The 22,177-nt window shown below is 36.5% G+C and overlaps 1 protein-coding gene across 4 annotated transcripts in view; it reads right to left on the reverse strand.

Moving 5' to 3' along the window:
- The window catches only part of NELL2 (neural EGFL like 2), a 338,935-nt gene that overhangs the window by 242,708 nt on the left and 74,050 nt on the right, over positions 1-22,177 (reverse strand). For all 4 annotated transcript variants that reach the window (XM_043563469.1, XM_043563471.1, XM_043563468.1 and 1 more), the window contains 6 exons: positions 9,234-9,407; positions 9,051-9,147; positions 6,167-6,239; positions 5,914-5,996; positions 4,906-5,034; positions 3,328-3,430 (listed from right to left, as the gene is read on the reverse strand). In XM_043563469.1, coding sequence (XP_043419404.1) covers positions 3,328-3,430; positions 4,906-5,034; positions 5,914-5,996; positions 6,167-6,239; positions 9,051-9,147; positions 9,234-9,407 — 659 coding nt within the window. The remainder of the gene's footprint in view (positions 1-3,327; positions 3,431-4,905; positions 5,035-5,913; positions 5,997-6,166; positions 6,240-9,050; positions 9,148-9,233; positions 9,408-22,177) is intronic.

Consider the following 22,177-nt stretch of genomic DNA (forward strand, 5'->3'; position numbering starts at 1 on the left):
TAACTTGCATCTGTGTCCGTCAGTCTCATTGTTGACTAGTTGAGAGCCTGTGACTGGGGTAAAGGATGCAGGGATGGTGTCGGCAAGGGGAGAAGAGAGGGAGAAAGGCAAATCCTGCTTACTTTGCAAGCAGCTTAGACTCAGCCAGGACTCTCAATGGTTTTGCATGGCAAGCTGAGTTACCAGCGGATAAAAGTAGATTACTTAGATTAATTGTCGCAGATGGTCTTAAAGAAGGAAGCAGGCTTGAAAAGCACAGCACTTCTAAATGGAACTTCTCTGGGACTTCTAATCAATTGTGTGTTCTTGGAAAAGTCGTGCGCTCACTCTTATTAGGAAGATGGAAGCAATGCCTGCCTCATACAGTTGTTGTGAAGCTCAAATGAGGAACAACCGATGGAAGTGAGATGACTTCATTGCGCTGTGATTATCGCTACCTTAATTATTTAGTGTTGGCATTTCTGCCTTTAGAACTTCTGTTTCAGTTTAACTCCACCACAATAGCTCAAGGGTGGGGGCAGGAAGAGGCTTAGCCCCTCCTTCCAGCACTTTCCCTTCGTAGATTCAAATAAAGGAAAGTAACAGGCTTGGTTCTCTCTGACTTCTTTCCCAGAACAACAACCTTCTTACTATTCACCAGTATTTATATTTGGATAAAGAGCTAAAGCTGAAGTTACAGAGGGAAAATATAAAGCAGACTGCAAAACAGGGCTGCTCAGAGTTGCACAAAACTCTGCCGAAGCAAGCCTGAAAGCATTGAATAAAGAACACCAAAAACCGACTTGCCACATGCACTTCTTTTGTTCATTTCAATCTTGGCAGAGTAAAATTCAGCAGTCGGGTTATGCGTTTTCCCTTCCAAGGACTTTAGAAACAAGTGATTAATCTCTTTAAGCAGTTCTCAGTAAAGAATATATTTTGTTAATTTTATGTCATTACAAAGGCTATCGAGCAAGAGCTGCAAAGACAGGATGAGTGCAGGGTATAAGAGGAAGGCTTTGGTTTCTCTTTTTAAAAATAAAAACCACACAGCTTAATTTATACTCCACTGAAATGAAGTTCTCATAAAATAGAGCAATGATAATACTGAGAAAATGTACATAAGAAAATGAGATGTTTCCTTCCCCTCACATGAAACAGTGAGACTGTCTCTCTCTCTCTCTTTCTCCCCCCTCCCCTCTCTCATAGCTATTTGCTTCTCTCAGCACATATGAAAATCTGAACAATCTAAACAAGTCAGTTAATGATTATTAAATTTATTTTAGATGTTATTTTTTTCTTTTATAAAACAAATTTTTGCAAACTTTTCAGAAGCATATTTCCTGAAGTATTTTTTACTGACTAGCTTTTAAATTGTGCATGGGGAGACACATTCCCAAATAATCTTTAGGAATATTTACCATATGAACTAAATTCTTATTTCCCTTAGGGAAAAAAAAATTCTGTAGGTGTTTACAGAAAATTTCTTGCTGGCTCTTGTAAAACACTGAATTCATCAGAATTAGAAGCACTTCGAATACTCTAACTACAAACAAATACAGGCACAAAACCTCTGTATTCCATGGCACTCATATCACTGAATATAAGCAGAAAGACAAAGTCACTTTATCCTTAATACTTTTAATGATAGAAAATGAAAGACTCAAATAAATTATTTTGGCATTTCTTCAGTGATGCTGTGGTCCCTTCACTGATTACTTCGCTTTCACTACTATATATGAGACAAACACAATCGATTTTCAATCATTAACACCAAAGTCTGCCAGGAGTACTCTGCATTAATAAATCTCAAAATATTTTACCATTTCATTAAGTCTAAATGCATGTTGTTGGGAAGATTTCAAGCACTGTCTGATTTAGTAGGCAGCTTACTGTTGGTAATAAGAGACAAATGGTAAAATCAGAATTGAAATTCACTACTTCTGACTAATGCATCTATCATGATGGTCCATTATTCCAATCAGCCTGTCTCTAATAAAATTGACATCACTTAATGCAAATCTATTATATTCAGGGGTAACAACGTAGAAATAAATGTGGAAAGAAGAATAAAAGAAGTTAAAGCAAAAAGTCTGATTCCCGTTATTGTCATGTTAGGAATATTCCCCCTCCTGCCTCCAACTATGTACAAAGAAAACTACAGAACATCACCACAAGCTTTTAGGGACTAAGACAATTTCAAGGAAAAACTCAGATTACTCCTCACCAAGGAAATTAGCTTGTGACATGTGTAAGAAAATTGCATTCAGTCCTTCCTGGTTCAGCCAAACTTACTTGACTAGGCTAACGTACGTTCACGAAATGGATTGGCTTCAATGTAAAGTCTAATAAAATTGAATATAAATGAACTGAGGGAACTAAATCAATGGACTACAAAGCGACTTCCTGATTTTTCCCTGATAACTCATCACCCTCACCAGAGTCGGAGATGGCAATGGTAAATGGAGCAGGGTGAACAAAAGCCCTAGCAAAAGCAAACATTCATTCTCTTTCCCCTCCTTCCCTCACCCTTTCCATCCCCTCCCCTACTTCTCTGTCCTCCTATGTACATGGATGATTAGTCTGCATTTACGTAGTCCCGTATATTCTACAAACTTTAGAACATTGGGTTTGCATAGGTTACTATTCTTTTGTACAAAAATAGGTAAATTTTAAATGCTCCTTTAAACAAGAATTTAAGGACAGTCTTTTAATGTGCAAGTAACATAAATGCAACAATCTGTTATTGAACAAATGATATAGAACCCGTTTCAAGACAGCTATGAATTCAGACAGCATTTCCTGACATCAGAAGTGAACCGCACAGCTACTAAAGGCAAAAGAGCTTTCTCACTCAGTAGTGTGAGCCTTTTTTTATGAATTAACACCATGGCCCCATTCATACTGGATGGTCCTATGACAACGTGGACCTCTGTGGTTTGAGCTAATGGAGTTGGCATAGCGTATGCTATCAAAGGTCACTTGCATTGTGGCTTTCTTTGGTCATCGTGGTTGAGTATGGACCATCCTTAACCTATTTTTGGAGGCATCTGTATCAAGTCGTGTAATGAGAGAATGTCTACCACTAAATTTCTTACATATCTTTCCTACTACTGTCACTACACAAAACAGATCCCGCCGAGAAAAAATATTCCTGTTAAATACAAGTATAGCATTTTTAAATGGAAAACAACTGATCACCAGAGTACAGAAGGTATTCTACCTATTTGCTTCATTTCTAAAAGCCATTTAGCTTGCCCAGATCAAACCAATGATGGGTGCATATTTATTAATATGAAGCTGTATTTTTGCAAAAAAAAAAGTATTCATCATAAAAGTTATGCTCACATTTGCATTCCTTGCAGCACTTGCCATCCACGTATGCAAGAGCCGACTTCAGTGGGCAGTCAGGAATCGGGCAGATCAGAGTTTCACACTGGATAGTTCCATTCTGAGAAGAAAATAATATTTAAAGAATTTCCAAGTTGCAGTTTGATAGCCTGGAAGTATTTTTTAATCGGTTTCTTAAGGTTCAAACTCTTCACATAAAATGTCATAAATACCACTATCCTCTGGTTTTTATACAGTAAAACCCATGATACAGAGACCCACAGTAATACAGAGTGGGTCCTAACACAGTTGGTGACTGGCTCCCATGTTCTGTCCAGTGACGATCCTAATAGATAGCGTTCTCCCTTCTGTTGTGAGGTGGATGAGAACATGGGTCAGGGACACACTGACAGTGAAACAGGAAGCAAGGGGTAAGCCTCACGTCCGCCCAGATTACTCACTAAATGAGAACCGACAAACCAGATTTCTGGAATAACTGCTGCCATCCTGCAGACGCAGTCTCAGGACCCAGAATCTTCCCGTGGATGGTTAAGCACCTCCACAGGGCAGTACTGACAATCACCACAAGAAGCACCAAAATGCAAACAGTATGTCAGGGAATTTATTCCCGGAGGTCATTCAGGCAGATAGCTGTTTCTCCAGTCACCTCACTGACCTCACTATACACATCTTGCATTTTACTCAAGTCAATTTTTGTCCCCCATTATCAGGTTGGGAAGGCTTTACTGTATTTGCAAAGTGCTATAATTTTTCTGGGACCAGAATATGTTTCTGAACAGAAATTATATAATGCATGCACGCACATGCACACACATATGACTAATTTCAGACATATCTTTGACTTTTTAACATGCACAATATTCTGTTTTTGAACAAACTTGCTGAACTTGGAGAAATGTCTTTTTATAGGCTAATTCACACAGACCTCTGGCTTCTTTCCAGTAAATGAGTTTTAACAGATGAATTCAGATGAAATGTAAAAGTTCAAAACCGAGCTAGTCTTGAACTTTTCTTTGAAAATGAATCTACTTTTGAAAGAATAATGCACTAAATATTTCTACTTTAATAGTGTGCAATTAGAGAAGTCATATTTATTTAAGTCATCTAATTTTTATTCCACTGTTTTTGTAAGCATTTAAAGATTATCTTATGTATTTAAATTCCATTAATTTTTGGTATGATCCAATCTGGTCATAATATCTCATGCTGCATAGAGTTTAGTTTTATTTAATGCGTTAATAAACACATGAGGGGAAAATCCCTCAAAATGTTAAGGATAACAGATAGAATCCTTTGGGAATCACCTTTACTAACCCAATTTAAATTGCTAACTTCATGTGTGCACAAATAAACCTAAACCATAGCATTCCTAAACCATAATCATCTTTATAGGCTAGAAAGTGTCTTTAATAATGCAACACACAGTTCTTTAGATTTGACCGGGTTTGCTGGCACTTTAGTGTTGTGTCTTGAGGAAATGGGTCTTGAAATTTTCATGATTACATTGTTTTAATAAATTTTTAAAGAGTTGGGGCATCTGAGTTCCCTTAGTGTGAACTCCAGCAGAAGCCCTACCAGGCATGTGCAGTTCTTACAGCCGTCTGTCCAGGACTCAAATTCTCGGTAGGTGGTTCCCTTCATGGTGCAGGTCCTTTCACAATAGCACTGATCCAATCTATTCATTCGCTGCTCAGCTCGAGACAGCTGTGGCACAAAGGAAGGGGTTTGTATTGTTCACCATTCCAGCAACACAGAAATGCAAAATACATCAGGAGGCATCTCATTTTTTTCAGCGTATAGCAGTAATGATAGCTGTGCTCATCTATTATTTTACAAATATGTTTAAGCCAAAATTTAAAAGAGAAAAGATCCCCCCCTTTCTTTTTGTAAATTTGGTTCCTGCCTTTTGAAAAAAAAAAGCATAATTTATAGGATATAAATGAAGGCTACGTAAAAATGGCATCATTCACAATGAGAAAGGCATTTTCCACTTTTAAAAATGTCTCATTTCATGAATATGTTTACTCAAGGGGAAAAAAAAACAAATTCCAGAACTTATGTTGTGTCAGAAAAAAATCACGCTACAACTTGCAGGTTCCCAGTAACTACCATGCAAGATGAAAAACAATCTGGTGAAATTGCAAGTAAACTTGAAACGTGCATAGGACAGTGAATACTCCTACAACAGCAACACTGTAGTAGAAAGCATTTGTGGGAACATTTCCTTGGCAAAATTCTAGTGTCCATATCCTTTACAAAGCCCCTCACCTCTGTCCTTACAAAGAAAAATAAGTAAAAATAAATAATAATGAAAACTAAAATAAACAATAAATTATACTGTAATAAGCAGTGTAAAAACTAGGTAATCAGTCTCATTTATGATTTACTGAATCATGTGCTATACAGATGGCTAGGGTTTGAATATTTATAAGTCCTTTCCTCGGGCAGAGATCTAGATTCGATGCCAACAAACAATATAGTGTAAGAAAAGTCTCAAAGGTGAACATTTGTGGTTATAAAAAAAACTATAAAGAACATCAAGGATCTTGAGCTCCCCACACTATATTTCTAAGTAGCTTTTACCTTGGCTGATGTTTTGGCTAAAATGTCCTGCAGCTCCATGATTTTCTGCACGAGCCCATGGAAGTCATTGCAGGTTGGACAGGCTGGAATTACAAACACTACATTGGTCAAGTTGTATTTATAAGGAGGTCAATCTAGTTAAGTCTATGCTGACAACTAATATGTGGGAACTCCAATTTCAAACTGACATTCTGGACAAAATTAAGCAAGAAGCACACTTTTCATCACACGGTGCAAGAACTAATGGACTTACTGCGATTAAGATCGGGGCACTGAGCAATAAATCCTTGGGGCATGACAAGTAATTGCACATCTTGCATTATACCCTGTGTGCGAAAAATTTTTAAAAAGACATATTACTTTCATCTACCCAAATTATGTTCTACAGTCAAGTTCATGAAGGAAAACATTATAAGATAGACTCACCAAGATCCCTGAACAAAATCTTTTTGAATACATTACTTCTATTCCAAACCAAAGGGAAAGAAATAATACATCAGGCAAAATAGATGGTTACCCACGTATTCTTCTATTGATAATATTTTTAAAGCCTTAAGATTAAATGTCAAGATATAATTAATAGGGAACAGTCATGTTGTTTTGAGAAGTTATTTTTAGTTAGCTACTGGAGAAAGGCTTGAAAATGACCTTTAAAAATCAACCCGAAAAATCACTTCTGGTTTCAGCAACAGTGAAACGGGTACCAATTTTAAATTAACTGCAATCATCAGAAAGGAAGAGACAGAAAAACTGAGTCATAACAGCAATGCTCATTTGAGCATTTCTCATTTTTCAGTTGGATATTTTCAAACTAATTTCTCAATCTATTTTTTTTAATTTTTTAAAAATGTTTTTATTTATTTATTTTGAAAGAGCGGGGAAGGGGCAGAGAGAGAGGGAGAGAGAATCCCAAGCAGGCTCTGCACTGATATGGAGTTCAATCTCACAAACCATGAGATCATTACTTGAGCCAAAATCAAGAGTCAGATGCTTAACCAACTGAGCCACTCAAGTGCCTCCACTAATTTCTCAATTTATAAAGGACAACAGATTCATTATACAGCTGCAGCAAGACTTAGCAAGAAGTCCTTAAAAGTACAGAATGTTCAGCATGAAATTAAAAAAAAATTCCAGCTAGAAATGATCCATTTACACAGAGGGCCACAGCACATGTTTACAGGTAGAATTTACGTGTATCCTTAGTCACTAAGGTTTAATTAGCTTCCACCTTCCTGGGCTCTTAAACCAAAGGCCAATGGTAGCTCAAAAATGACCTCATCAGACATACTCCAGCTGTCTCTTTCACTTACCATCCCTCTCTCTTCTTTCATCAACTTTATATATATTTTCAATTAAAATTTTGTTTTATTCCTTTGAAAAATGCAAACAGAATGTTTAATGACAGGAGGACAGTACCAACATATTCTCAAGATAATTTTTAATGTACCTACAAAATATACCAAATACTGGCTTATATCTCCTATATGTTTAATGCAATTAATAGCATAGTATAAGAAGACTGTCAATGTGAATGATAAATATTTTAGTATACTGTGTGGAATTTCTATATCTGTTGTTTGCTAGGAGTTTGGATTAAAAAGGCAACTTCTGTACAAACTTCTATCACTTGGAAACAGCAAAATGAAAACAATGCTACCATGTACAGTTATACAATCTGTGCACTGTACAACTCCACTGGACACAATTCACTCTACAATAAAAATTATAACCCCTAGAATAGTACACATAATTGATGTGTAAGAAGGATTCTGAGGCCGCATCCAAGCTCCATGGGAAAGACCATCATGGTTAAATAGAGGAGAGACTTGGTATCTACAAATTTGTCATCCCTAACGTGGGAAAAAAGCACTGATTTTCTTAGGACCCGTAAGCATGGAATCAATTTCTTATGACTGGCTTTGGGCAAGTCACTTAACACCCCTGAGCAGGTCTACGCACATGTAAAAGAGAAAAAAAAAAAAAAAAGAGCCTACATCAAAACCTACATAAGATTCGAGAATAATATATACAAGGCACCTGGTTTCCAGGTAACTAACAGTGTAAGTTTTAATTTTTTTTTAATGTTTATTTATTTTTGAGACAGAGGGAGACAGAGCACAAGTGGGGGAGGGGCAGAGAGAGAACCAGACACAGAATCTGAAACAGGCTCCAGGCTCTGAGCTGTCAGCACAGAGCCCGATGCGGGGCTCAAACCCACGAACCATGAGATCATGACCTGAACTGAAGTCGGACGCTCAACCGACTGAGCCACCCAGGCACCCCTAACAGTGTAAGTAAGTTTTAAAAATACCTTCCCAGGATTACAAACCTTAGTTAGAACACAGTTTCAAAATTACTGGTACCTACTCTACCCAGAAATCCAGGAGTCGGACACAGAACCTATTATTCTTCAGTTAACAATAATTTTCTGAGTCACTTCTATATTATAGGCACTGTCATAGTCCCTGGGGGGAAATGATTATACTATGGGCTTGTAGTCAAGCAATTTTCTGGACTTTATTTCTTCATCCTTAAGATAAAGAAATTTAACTGGGATGTCTTTTAGATCATCTAAAATGATGAAATTCTATGGAGCGTGTCTCTAAGTAGACACTAAAAAAAAGGTACAAGTTATGACTGCTTTCTAGTTTTGACAGATTTGTGCATATATATATATATATATATATATATATATATATATATTCTCTTTTCACTTTCTGAATACAGAAAGACCTTGAATAGTGAATACTGAAACGTTTTCAATCCTCTATTATTAACATCCCTGTAAAAGTATGAGCAAAGGTTATGTTTCAATGGTAGACAGTTTATTTGTATATTAACATCTTAGGTTTTTATGACTTTGAATGCCTAATCTCAATAATGATATGTTAATTTCCTGATTGCAAAGTTGTGATCATCTCTGTAATGTCTAAAGATCAAATTTATTCAGGAAAAAAGAGAAAATACTGTAGGCCACCTAAATAAAACATTAGTGTCCAAAAAATAGACACAAATAGAAAAAAATACACAAATCAAATTATTTTGTTTCACACCACAAAGAGCAAAACATAATTTTCCAAACTAATTAGAAAGCGTTTATATTTACATGTTATGATCCGCCCTTAGCCAAAAAATACCTTAAAATATCCGTGTGCATTATTTCTCTGTCCCAGCCAAAATGTTGTGCCCAGAGGCAAGTCAGTGGAGGGCTTTTCCACCACTCTTTCATATATCCTGCAAAAAAAGAAACATCAAATAATGTGAGTGAACACTAATTTTATAGAATCTTCCACTTCCTGAACTGAGAACATTTCACTTACTTATTGCAGTCAACGTGTAAAACCAAATGGGAAGCACTGATGGCTAAAGAGAGCTTGTGCCACTTATCGTCAGCCAAAATGTAAGGAAATACTTCCGTGTGAGGGTGGTGACTGCCTGAGCAATAATGAAGTCTGACTTCATTCCGGTGGCCACTGCTTTCCAGTTCTAGGTACCTGCACAGAGAAGAAGCATATGGGACACCTTGAAAATAAAGTTCAAAAATTACTGACAAGACCTCCATCTCGTTTTCCCAACTCCTCCCATTGAGTACAACTAAACGTTATATTATAAAACAAACATAAGAAGAGTCTAAAATATGGAATAGAGAAAGAAAATCAGTGAAGGACTGCAGGACCCAAAGTGGTGGTTTCCTAGGTTTTCTTTTTGCCTCATATCCCCAGACTTGGAGCTAAAGAAGCCAGCAACCTGGAAATACTAAGTGATGCAGACCCCCAAATAAATAAATTACATATATATATTTATATGTGTGTGTGTATTTATTATAAATAAATTGCATATATATGTATATATAGGTGTATATATATTCCAGAAAAACTTGCTGTTTCTAACCAAGTGCCAGGGAATGGGAAGGCTAGTAAGAGAAAATCTTTTAGAGAATAACCACTCTATTCCAGACAAACAGCACAGAAAACAACTATGGTCCCATCCCCAACCAGGCTAGTAAAGGCTAGCGGAGCCTAGATTTCTACCTTCTTCAGACAGAAATTAGGTACCCAACACCTCTACTAGGGTAATGACAAAAAAGGCCAAGTAGAGATCCAAGACTTTAAACACAGCCAACCAGTAATGAGAACCCCCCACCCCCGAATATGGTATCAGTGGAGACCACATGCGGAGGAGCCTGGACTTCCATCCTCATCTGGCAGTAACAAAGCATATCGCCCCCTTTTCACTGGAATCGTGTCAGACAAGACATAGGGGAGAGTCAGAACTTTTACCATCACCCAGCAGTAATGAGACCACCCCAACCACAGTGTCAGTGGGGAGTTGGAACTTCCACCCCCATGCAGAAATAATACAAGCTCCCTTTCAGTTTGCAATAAAAGACCAAATGGGGAACCTCCTCCACCTGGAAGTAACAAGATGACAGTTTCCCGTCTCCTACCAGATCAATGTCACAGAAAACTAGCTAAAACAGGGGATTCAAATAAGATACTAGTCTCAGAACTTCTATGAAATGCTTAGTTGTCAATTGAAAATCATATGCCATACCAAAAACCAAGAAGATCTCCAATTTTTAAAAAATTTTTATGTTTATTTATTTATTTTTGAGAGACACACACACAGACTGTGAGTGGGGGAGGGGCAGACACAGAATCCGAAGCAGGCTCCAGGTCTGCTGTCAGCACAGAGCTGGAAGTGGGGCTCAGACCCAAAAACCAGGAGATCATGACCTGAGCTGAAGTCAGATGCTTAACTGACTGAGCTACCCAGGGGCCTCTAGAAGATCTACAATTTAATGAAAAAAAGACAGTCAAAAGATATCAACACCATAATGATAGCGATGTTAGAAATACCTAGCAAAGATTTTGAAGACACTTTGATAAAAACAAGAACTTATCAACATATTTGGGCACACTTGAAACAAATGAAAAAATAGAAAGCCTCAGCAAACAGATAGAAGAACAAAATAAACATATAAAAAAGAACCAAATGGAAGTTTTATAATTGAAAAATACAACTGGAATAAAAAAGCTCAAAGGATGGGCTAAACAATAAAAGGAGGGGGCCAAGAAAAGAACTAGCTAACTGAAGATAGAACAAAAATAATCCAACCTGAATAGAGATAAAAATAGACTAAAAAAATGAACAGGCTCAGAGACCTGAATTACTATAACAAAAGATCTAACATTCATATAAGTAGAGTCCATAAACAAGGAAAAAGACGGTAGACTGAAAAAGTACTAGATAAAATCATGACTGAAAACTTCCCAAACTTGAGAAGAGACATAAGCTCACAGATTTAAGACTCTAAGAAACCTCCAAACAAGATGAATTAATATAAATACTCATTATCATTAAACTTCTGACCAAAAACAAAGAAAAAAGCATTGAAAGCAGCCAGAAAAAAATTGACAAGCTATCAATAGGGAAAAACAATTAAAGTGGTAGTGGATTCCTCAGCAGAAACAATGGAAGCCAGAAGAAAGTGGCACGATAGTGTTCATGGGATGAAAGTAAAGGTTTTAGTCCAGAATCTTATACCCACCAAAAACATCCTTCAGAAATGAAGGAGAAATCAAGACATTGTCAAATGAAGGAAAGCTAAGGTACTTTGAATCAAGTTTTTAACTCAGATATGTCATGTTTAAGGTACTTAATGAACACTGAAGATGATACATAGAATACTTAGATCTGCAAAGTCTGACAAGAGAGAGGAATTGAGAAATCATAGGCATAAAGATTACACTGAAAGCCACGAAGGCACAGCCATGAAGAATGCTTGAACATTTTGAGGAGGAACGAGCAAAGCAAACCAATAAATGTGGCTAATAAGATTAAAGGAGCTAAAAATGAGAGTGGTGACTCAGAGGCCTAATGATGAAGAAGCTACCTCAAGAAAGAGGAGGCAATCAACTGTATTAAATGCTGCCAAGAACGCCAGGAAGATGAAGTCTTAACCACTGGATTTAGCAAAACAGACATGTTTGATAACCCTAAAATTATTTCAGAAAACCATATAGGGAATAAAGTCTGCTTGAAGTAGGGTCAAGAAAGAAGAGGCAGACAGAAATAAGAGGCAAATGTAGACATTTTGGAGAAATGGGAAGGTGGCTATGGAAAAACATGTAGTCAAAGGAGATCTGTCTTTAATTGGTAAGAAATACTACTCATGTTTGTTTGCTGCTGGGAATAATCTTGTAGAAGAAGGAAATTAGCTATAATTGGAAGAGAAAATAAACTGGATAAAACAGAAACTAAAATAAAACACAGACTATTTTTTAACTACCAAAAAATTAAAAATTCCTCAACAGAAGAGATATGATAAATAAAATCTGATAACAAATGACATTCTGTAAGACAAGAATGCAGAGAAATAAGCATGCTGATACACTATTAATGCAAAATAAATTGACACAGACTTCTTGAAGGGTAGTTTGGTAAAACTATCAACACATTAAATGTGCATACTCTTTAAATCAGTAATTCCAAATCTAAAAATCAATCCTGCAAAATAACAGCACAAATTAGCAATGATACATGCAGAAAGTGCTCACTGCAGATTTATTTAAAATAGTAAAAATCTGACAGAATGCCAACTATTCACTCATAGGGCAGTTATGATACATCCATACCCTGGAACATTCTATACAACAATGAAGTTCAGATATGAAACAATGCATAGTTTACTATTAATAAACAAACAAAAACTATAGAAACCCATTTTGTTTGATGAAACTCTGTGTGTGTGTGTGTGTGTGTGTGCGCGCGCGCACGCTCGCATTTGTGTGTATTTAGAGAAAAATAAAAGATCAAGAAGGATACTTCTCAAAATGTTAACACTAGTTACCACAGGGGAGTACAATCAAGTAGGGGAAGAGATGTGAAGAGACTTCTCACGTATTTTAATATCCCTGAATTTTCTTCACTAATTATGTATTACTTCTTTAATGTTTATATATATATGAGCTCTATTTTAAGACAAAAAATAAAATGAGTAGTCAATAATATAACCCATGCTTAGGACTTACCAAGAATAAATAAAACTCCAACTTATGTGGTTTTTTTATACAGAAGACACCAACCAGAGAATCCTCTCTATATTATTTGATAACAAGTATTCATTATCTAATCAATTAAACTAGTAAATTCTATAATGATAGAGAGGTGTTTGCATTTTTTGCTAAATACCATCAGCAAATGCACTGCCCCATTGCTATATACCTGTCAGTTCTTAACACACTGTGGCAAGAACCCTGGTGCTTCGGTCAGGCATCCTCCTCTAGATACTACTAGAAATGTCACCTGCACTGGGTTCCTAAACTCGAGGCACTAAAAGTAGCCTTTAATAACAATAAGGCTCACACTATGCCCTACAAACAAGAGCAACCCTGGAGAAGTTATATTTTACCAAAAGTTACATTTTCATTAGCATCACTCACTCAATTAAAAAAAATGTAATAGACACACAAAACATATACAAAAAAACATTCAGTGAAGAGAAAAAATAAATAATGATGTAAAACACCAAGAAGTGTGCCTAGTACATGGATAGTACTCAATAAATATTAGCTCTCATTAAAAGAAGGAAAAACAGGTTGAAAGAAGTTAATCCAAATCTTTAAAACCAGTCACTATTAAGTATACAAAACCGGACGAAGATGTGAGGTTGCATGAAAATACGATTATTCCAGAGTTATAAGTTACAAAGCATTGTAATGAACACTGGGTCTAGTTTAATGAATCATTTTTCTAATAACAGCCATATTCATTTCCAGAAGTCCACTGTCCCCCACTGGGTGGTGTCTCAGTGGGACACAGACCTGGCTCGCCTCCCCTTGGGTCCCCTCTCCAAGGCTCAGCAGAACAGACTGGTTAAACACCTAAGCCTACAGCCTGAGGAGTCACATCCCAATACCCCTGTCAACAGTGGCAAGCTACTTCACCTCTCTGTGTCTCATTTGGTATCTCAACTATAAAGCAGGGGGTGGGGGAGGGGCGCCTGGGTGGCTCAGTCAGTTAAGCATCCGACTTAGTCTCAGGTCACGCGATCTCATGGTTCGTGGGTTCGAGCCCTGCATCAGGCCCTGGGATTCTGTCTCTCCTCCTCCCCCTTGCGCTCTCTCTAAAAATAAATAAATATATTTTTAAAAAACAAACTGTAATGCGGAGATATGAACTATAATTGCCTCAATGGACACCTGTAAGGATTTGAATGAGTTAATTTAAGAAAGCACTCAGAATGTTACTCAGTACACACAAAATACTCAATAACGATAGTACACGTTAGTTATCTTTTTCAACTCAAAAAGCAAAGGTGTCATATCCTCCTTCTTCTTTCTCAGGGTGTAGCCAGTGATGGACTGATGCCATGCCCTAGCAATCAGACACTCTTGAGATTCTTGATAGGAGCACAGTGAGGAGCAGAGCGAGAAGGCACCCACATTGCGCTAAGGCAGCAGCATCCTCATCAGTTCTGTTCCGGTCACTCTGCATCTTGTTTCCTGTTTGCTGGTCCACCAGAGTGCCTTTGGTTATTATTTGTTCCAAATTCTGATGCCTCAGGCTCTCATCAGTTCTGTAAGCTGCCCTGCCACCCAGCATCTCCAAAGTCACCTTACAGCTAAGAACCTGAACTGATATACTATAATTGTGACCATGGAAAAAAACATAGAATTACAATAAAATGTATCAATGTCTTTAAAGCAATTATTGAGTGATAGAACCATGAGTGATTTTTAACCTTCTTTTTATTGTCCTTTGTTTTCCGTGTTATGTTCAATGAGCATTTATTACCTTAAATTAAAAACCACATTTTAAATTCAGAGATGATAATTTGTTACACCTGAACCTATCATGTCTCTCTGATTTGTTACTCATAATTTTGTGAAGTAACTAAAATCAGAAATAAAGTTCACCCTTTATAATAATTTATGCCCTTGTTATTCAAATATCCTTTGCATTGGCAGAAATATAAACTAATTTAAGATTAGGCTTCAGAGAAACAGGCAACAGTGGCAGGACATCATTCATTTTAACAACCTCCTTCATAACTCAAGATCAAGGGATGAAAATAAGGTTGCATCTTATCTGACAAAAAGGTTACACAATACGAAATGAGAATTTTTCCACCACCTTAAATTAAACCCAAATTGAAGAATGATCAGATCTTCTCAGTACAGGTCTTCCTCAACTTGCAACAGGGTTATGTCCTGATAAACCCATCATAAGTTGAAAATGCATTTAATACACCCACCCTACAGAGCATCATAGCTAATGCCTAGCCTCCCTTAAACATGCTCAAAACACTTCTATCAGCCTACGGCTGGGCAAAATCATCTGGCACAAAGCCCATTTTATAATAAAGTGTTGAATATCTCATGCAATTTATTGAATACTGTACTGACAGTAAAAAACAGAGCAGTCATACAGGTTTAGAATGATTTTAAGTGTGTGGGTGTCTACCCTTGTGGTTGCATGACAGACCGGGAGCTTTGGCTCGCTACGGCTGCCCAACATCACAAGAGACTATCGTATCACATCCCACGAGCCTGAGAAAAGATCAAAATTAAAAATTAAAAAACAAGTTTCTACTGAATGTATAGCACTTTCTCACCACTATAAAATAAAATATTGTAGGGCAAGCCATCATAAATATAAGACCACCTATATATTCAGCTAGAGGCCATTTGTTAGTAAGTCACCTGGTGGAAAGCTACACGCACTTCTAGTGCCAAAAATATCATTAGTGTAGCTCATGGAAGGCACAATTACAAAGGAGTTATATGTACAGGCTCTGGAATGGAAAACCCAGCTCAGCTTCTCACTACTGCCTAGGACCCAACTTCTTGCTGCCTCAGTTTCCTCATCTGTAAAATGAGGACTCATTGTGATAATCCATAGAAAGCAGGGTATCTGACACACAGTAATCACTCAGTAAATGGTAACTATTTTATCATTTGTGAATGCATAATCCCAATTAGTGATCATTTATAAAGCCCAGCTTCTGGAAGCCAATTCTGTGAGTAACAAGCAATTTGAACACATCTTTCTCAGGGGAAAGAATCCAAAACCAGAAGACAGAAGTTACAGACAAAAACGGAAGATTAACCCACTCATAGAAACTGGTTGGCAGCACTGGTCATAAGGGCTCTAGTATAACCAACAAAATATGAGAGATGGAGTGCAGTGGTCGGGCCAAAATTACTGAGTTCAGCAGCTTGTCCATCTGTTATACAAAATTGACTGTTACACCTTGCACTTCCATTAATTCCTCAGATGTTGAGGGAGATGGGAAAGTGGGGGAGAAAGTATATTTTTTGGCATCCTTTATTGGAACCATATTGATTCTATTTTTGTTAGTTAGCTTGTTTTTAATAACATGTTGCCATCAGAGCAAGGCAGTATGATGTGGTAGTTTAAGAGGCCTGAGACTTACTCCTGTCTCCACTCTTTACTATGATGATGGGCAAGTGAAAAATCCTAAGTGTCAGTTTCCTCTCCTATCAATTAGAGAGAAAAAGAACTTTAACCTTATATGGTCGTTTTCCGAATTCAACAAAGTAAGGGATGTTAAGGGTTTACTCTGCACAGTTCTTGACAGTGAGCACTCCATACATGTCATGATTATGATTTATATTTCCTATGGAGATGTATTTAAACATCACCAAATTTTCAGGGTGGATTTGAACTTAAGCATGAATCTCAGACAGAAAGTATTTCAGTGAGAATCTACCCAATTAACAATGCTTCGAGTCTCAAATATGATACTCATCCAGTTTGTTTGAGTAAATCCAAAGATCAATAATTCATGATTTACTGAGGTCTGTCATTTCATTTTTATAAAACAAAGACCCTCCTTACAGTAAATCATAAAGAGAGGAGGATTTTCAAACTACAATTTATGAATGCAAATAATATAGCAAATATTTACTAAGGGCACAGAGTATATAGCAGTGACCAAGGCCAAATAGCACTGAAGCTTAGAGATCCTCAATAATAAACATATTATTAAGTGAAAGTTAAACTTAGCCATTTCAAAACTAGTAACAATATTACTATACAAGTCTTTCTGTAAGGATGAGAATGTGGCCATATCAGTGAGGAAAACAAAGCTTCTTCCTGAATAATATGCCAGAAGCCAAAATTATATCAGCAAGGGGAAGTATCAGTAGAAAATGGAATTAATTCATGACTGAAGTGCTGGCATCCAACATGATGGCTTGAATAAAAACCTCCCCATCTTACTACTCTATACAACTGAGTTTATTAGAAAATAAAAGGAAAAATCAGCCAGTTAAGAAATTAAGGTAATTAATTATTATTGATGATGAGGCCAGCAAGACACAAAGAAATTCTAAGAAACAACACTTTGAGCCATGATCCTGGAAGGGAGCCTCCTCCTTCACTAAGTCCTCTTTAGTGGCATTGGGTGTATTATTAAAATATCAATTTGAGGAAGGTCTTATACAAAGTTGGGGAAAGAACAGATACAATAAATCACTAATAATAAGTGGGTATTCCACAGCACAAGGGTATCCATGAGAGTCACACAGTTTGAAAGAAGCCACTGGATAAAAGGCAGTACCTACTTAATGCTAGGTTATCATTATCTCAGCTCTCTTAGTTGTGACTGAGACCATGCAGGTAGAAATTAGAGCAAGACTGGAAAGAAAGGGTTCAAGGAAATAGAAGACTCAAAGGAAATGAGCCTTCCCTATTTTATCAAGAATGAATACAAGAACACACTGTCCTAAGGTTGAGGAAGACTCTCTGCGGAATATGGACTTCTCTGATGACCAGAAAATGCATACATGAAAATGTGTACATACTTGGCTTGCAAATTCTACAAGGGATTCACAGATTCCAAGAAATCCATTCATGGACTCCAAGCTCGGTATTGTTCCATTACAGGAAGACCAAACAGAATATGGTTACTTGCAAAAATTTCACAATGTGGTGTTACATACATGTAATGTTTTTGATATAAAATAATAGGTTATAATTAGACAAAAATTCAGAAAATATACAAAAGCATTAAGAAGAAAATTAAGATCACTAACAGTTCTGTTGGAAAGAGATGATTCATATTAATAATTTTCCATATATGATTGGCAGTCCTTTTCACTTAACCATACACTCTGAACATCTTTCCATGTCAATCAAGAAAAGCCACATCCTTTTTATTGCATGGTTTTTTATAGTATAACTGTGCCATAATTTATTTAGCATCCAATTTCCTATTACTATTTCCAGTTTTTCATTCTTAATAAAAAATGTTTCAATACATGTCAACTATACTTCAAAAATATTTCAATACATATTTCTTTGTGCACTTGGATAATTAACTTTTTGGAATAAATAACTATAAATGAAATTTCTGGCTCAAATATTATACATATTTCAAAGAGATTTGTTATATTTATTCATTCACTCACTCATTTATTCATTCAACAAACAAATATTTTTTGAACAGCAAACGAAACCTAAAGTTAGCAAAAGGGAGGAAATATTAAATATTACAGCAGAAATAAAAGATACAGAAACTAAAAAACAAAAAAACAAACAAAACACCAAACAGTAGAACATATCATAGAAACCAGGAGCTGGTTCTTTGCAAAAATTAATAAAATTGATAAGCCTCTAGCCAGACTTATCAAAAAGAGAAGAGAAAGGACCTAAATAAATAAGATCACAAATAAGGAAGCAGAAATACAAACAATTATAAGCAAAAAATATGAAAAACTATATGCCCTGTCTTGTTCTTGACTGTAGAGCAAAAGCTTTCAGCTTTTTCCCGTTTAGGATATTAGCTGCAGGTTTTTAATATATGGCCTGTATTATGTTGGGGTATGTTCTCTCTAAACCTACTTTGTTGAGGGTTTTTATCATGAATGGATGTTGTACTTTGTCAAATGCTTTTTTGCATCTATTGAAATGGCCGTATGGTTCTTATCCTTTCTTTTATTAATGTGGTGTATTGTGTTGATAGATTTGTGAATACTGAACTACTCTTGCATCCCAGGAATAAATCCCACTTGATCATGCCACTTTTATTTACATAATACTGGAAGTATTAGCCACAGCATTCAGAACACAAAAAGAAATAAAAGGCATCCAAGTCAAGAAAGAAGTAACTTTCACTACATGCAAATGACATGATACTATACATAGAAAACTTGAAACACTCCACCAAAACACTGCTGCAACTGATGAACAAATTCACTAAAGCCACAGGATACAAAATCAACATACAGAAATGTATCACATTTTTTACGTAGAACAATGAAGCACCAGAAAGAAAAATTAAGGAATCAATCGCATTTACAATTGCACCCAAAAGAGTAAGATACATAGAAATAAACTTAATCAAAGAAATGAAAGACTTGAACTCTAAAAACTATAAAACACAGCAAAAGAAATTGAAGATGACACAAAGAAATCTTAAGACATTCCATGTCTACACTACCCAGAGAAATCTACACAATTCAATGCAAATTCAATTGCATCCAATGCAATCTCTTTCAAAACACCAGCATTTTTCACAGAGCTACAACATACAATCCTAAAATGTGTATGGAACCACAAAAGATCTCAGATAGCCAAAGCAATCTTAAAAAAGAAAAACAAAGCTGAAGGCATCACAATAGCAGACTTCAGGTTATATTACAAAGCTGTAGTGATCAAAACATTATGGTACTGACCCAAAAACAGACACATAGATCAAAGGAGCAGAGTAGAAAACCCAGAAATGAAGCTACAATTATATCGTCAATTAATCTTCAACAAAGCAGGAAAGAATATCCAATGGGAAAATATATAAAGGTCTGCTCAACAAATTGTGTTGGGAAAATTGGACAGCAAAAGAATGAAATTGGATCGCTTTCTTACACTACAAATTCAAAATGGACATGAGACCTGAAACCATAAAAATCCTAGAAGACAACACAGGTAGTAACTTCTTTCACATGGGCCATAGCAACTCCTTTCTAAATACGTCCCCTGAGGCAAGAGAAATAAAAGCAAAAATAAACAATTGGAACTATATCAAAATAAAAGGCTTCTGCAGAGTGAAGGAGACAACCAACAAAACTAAACAGCAGCCTATGGAATAGGAGAATATATTTGCAAATTATATATCAGATAAAGGGTTAGTATCCAAAATATATAGTTTATAAAACTAAACACCCCCAAAATGAATAAACCAATTAAAAAATAATCAGAAGACATAAATAGACATTTTCCCAAAAAAGACATACAAATGGCCAACAGACACATGAAAACATGTTCAACATCATATACTATCAGGGAAATTAAAATAAAAAACACAATAAGATGTCACCTCACACCTGTCAGAATGGCTAAAATCAACAACACAGGAAACAACAGGTATTGGTGAGGATGTGGAGAAAAAGGAACCCTCTTGCACTGTTGGTAGGAACATAAGTTGGTGTAGCTGCTGTGGAAAACAGTATGGAGTTTCCTCAAAAAATTAAAAATAAAAATACATATGATCTAAATATTGCACTAGTGGGTATTTACCCAAAGAAAATGAAAACATTAATTTTCACTAATGTTTATTGCAGCACTATTTACAATAGGCAAATTATGGAAGTAGCTCAAGTATCCATCGATAGATGAATGAATAAAGAAGAGGTGGTAAAAAAAGACAGCCTCTTTAACAAATGGTGCTGGGAGAACTGGACAGCAACATGCAGAAGGTTGAAACTAGACCACTTTCTCACACCATTCACAAAAATAAACTCAAAATGGATAAAGGACCTAAATGTGAGACAGGAAACCATCAAAACCTTAGAGGAGAAAGCAGGAAAAGACCTCTCTGACCTCAGCCGTAGCAATCTCTTACTCGACACATCCCCAAAGGCAAGGGAATTAAAAGCAAAAGTGAATTACTGGGACCTTATGAAGATAAAAAGCTTCTGCACAGCAAAGGAAACAACCAACAAAACTAAAAGGCAACCAACGGAATGGGAAAAGATATTCGCAAATGACATATCAGACAAAGGGCTAGTATCCAAAATCTATAAAGAGCTCACCAAACTCCACACCCGAAAAACAAATAACCCAGTGAAGAAATGGGCAGAAAACACGAATAGACACTTCTCTAAAGAAGACATCCGGATGGCCAACAGGCACATGAAAAGATGTTCAGCGTCGCTCCTTATCAGGGAAATACAAATCAAAACCACACTCAGGTATCACCTCACGCCAGTCAGAGTGGCCAAAATGAACAAATCAGGAGACTATAGATGCTGGAGAGGATGTGGAGAAACGGGAACCCTCTTGCACTGTTGGCAGGAATGCAAATTGGTGCAGCCGCTCTGGAAAGCAGTGTGGAGGTTCCTCAGAAAATTAAAAATAGACCTACCCTATGACCCAGCAATAGCACTGCTAGGAATTTACCCAAGGGATACAGGAGTACTGAAGCATAGGGCCACTTGTACCCCAATGTTCATAGCAGCACTCTCAACAGTAGCCAAATTATGGAAAGAGCCTAAATGTCCATCAACTGATGAATGGATAAAGAAATTGTGGTTTATATACACAATGGAATATTACGTGGCAATGAGAAAAAATGAAATATGGCCTTTTGTAGCAACGTGGATGGAACTGGAGAGTGTGATGCTAAGTGAAATAAGCCATACAGAGAAAGACAGATACCATATGGTTTCACTCTTATGTGGATCCTGAGAAACTTAACAGGAACCCATGGGGGAGGGGAAGGAAAAAAAAAAAAAAGAGGTTAGAATGGGAGAGAGCCAAAGCATAAGAGACTGTTAAAAACTGAGAACAAACTGAGGGTTGATGGGGGGTGGGAGGGAGGAGAGGGTGGGTGATGGGTATTGAGGAGGGCACCTTTTGGGATGAGCACTGGGTGTTGTATGGAAACCAATTTGTCAATAAATTTCATAAAAAAAAATAAATGGAAAAATAAATAAATAAATAAATAAATAAACTTAAAAAAAAAAAAGAAGAGGTGGTATACACACACACACACACACACACACACACACACACACACAATGGAATATCACACAGCCACAAAAAATGAGATCTTGCCATTTGAGACAATAGATGGTATTATGCTAAATGAAATAGATCAGACAAAAATAAATACCATATAATTTCATTTATATATGCAATCTAAAAAAACACAAATGAATGAACAAAAAAACTGAAAAAGACCCATACAGAGAACAAACTGACAGTGGCCAGGGGGAAAATGGTAGGGGGATAGGCA

This window comes from Prionailurus bengalensis, chromosome B4 (assembly GCF_016509475.1).
Source record: "Prionailurus bengalensis isolate Pbe53 chromosome B4, Fcat_Pben_1.1_paternal_pri, whole genome shotgun sequence".
In the NCBI taxonomy this organism is placed as follows: Eukaryota; Metazoa; Chordata; class Mammalia; order Carnivora; family Felidae; genus Prionailurus; species Prionailurus bengalensis.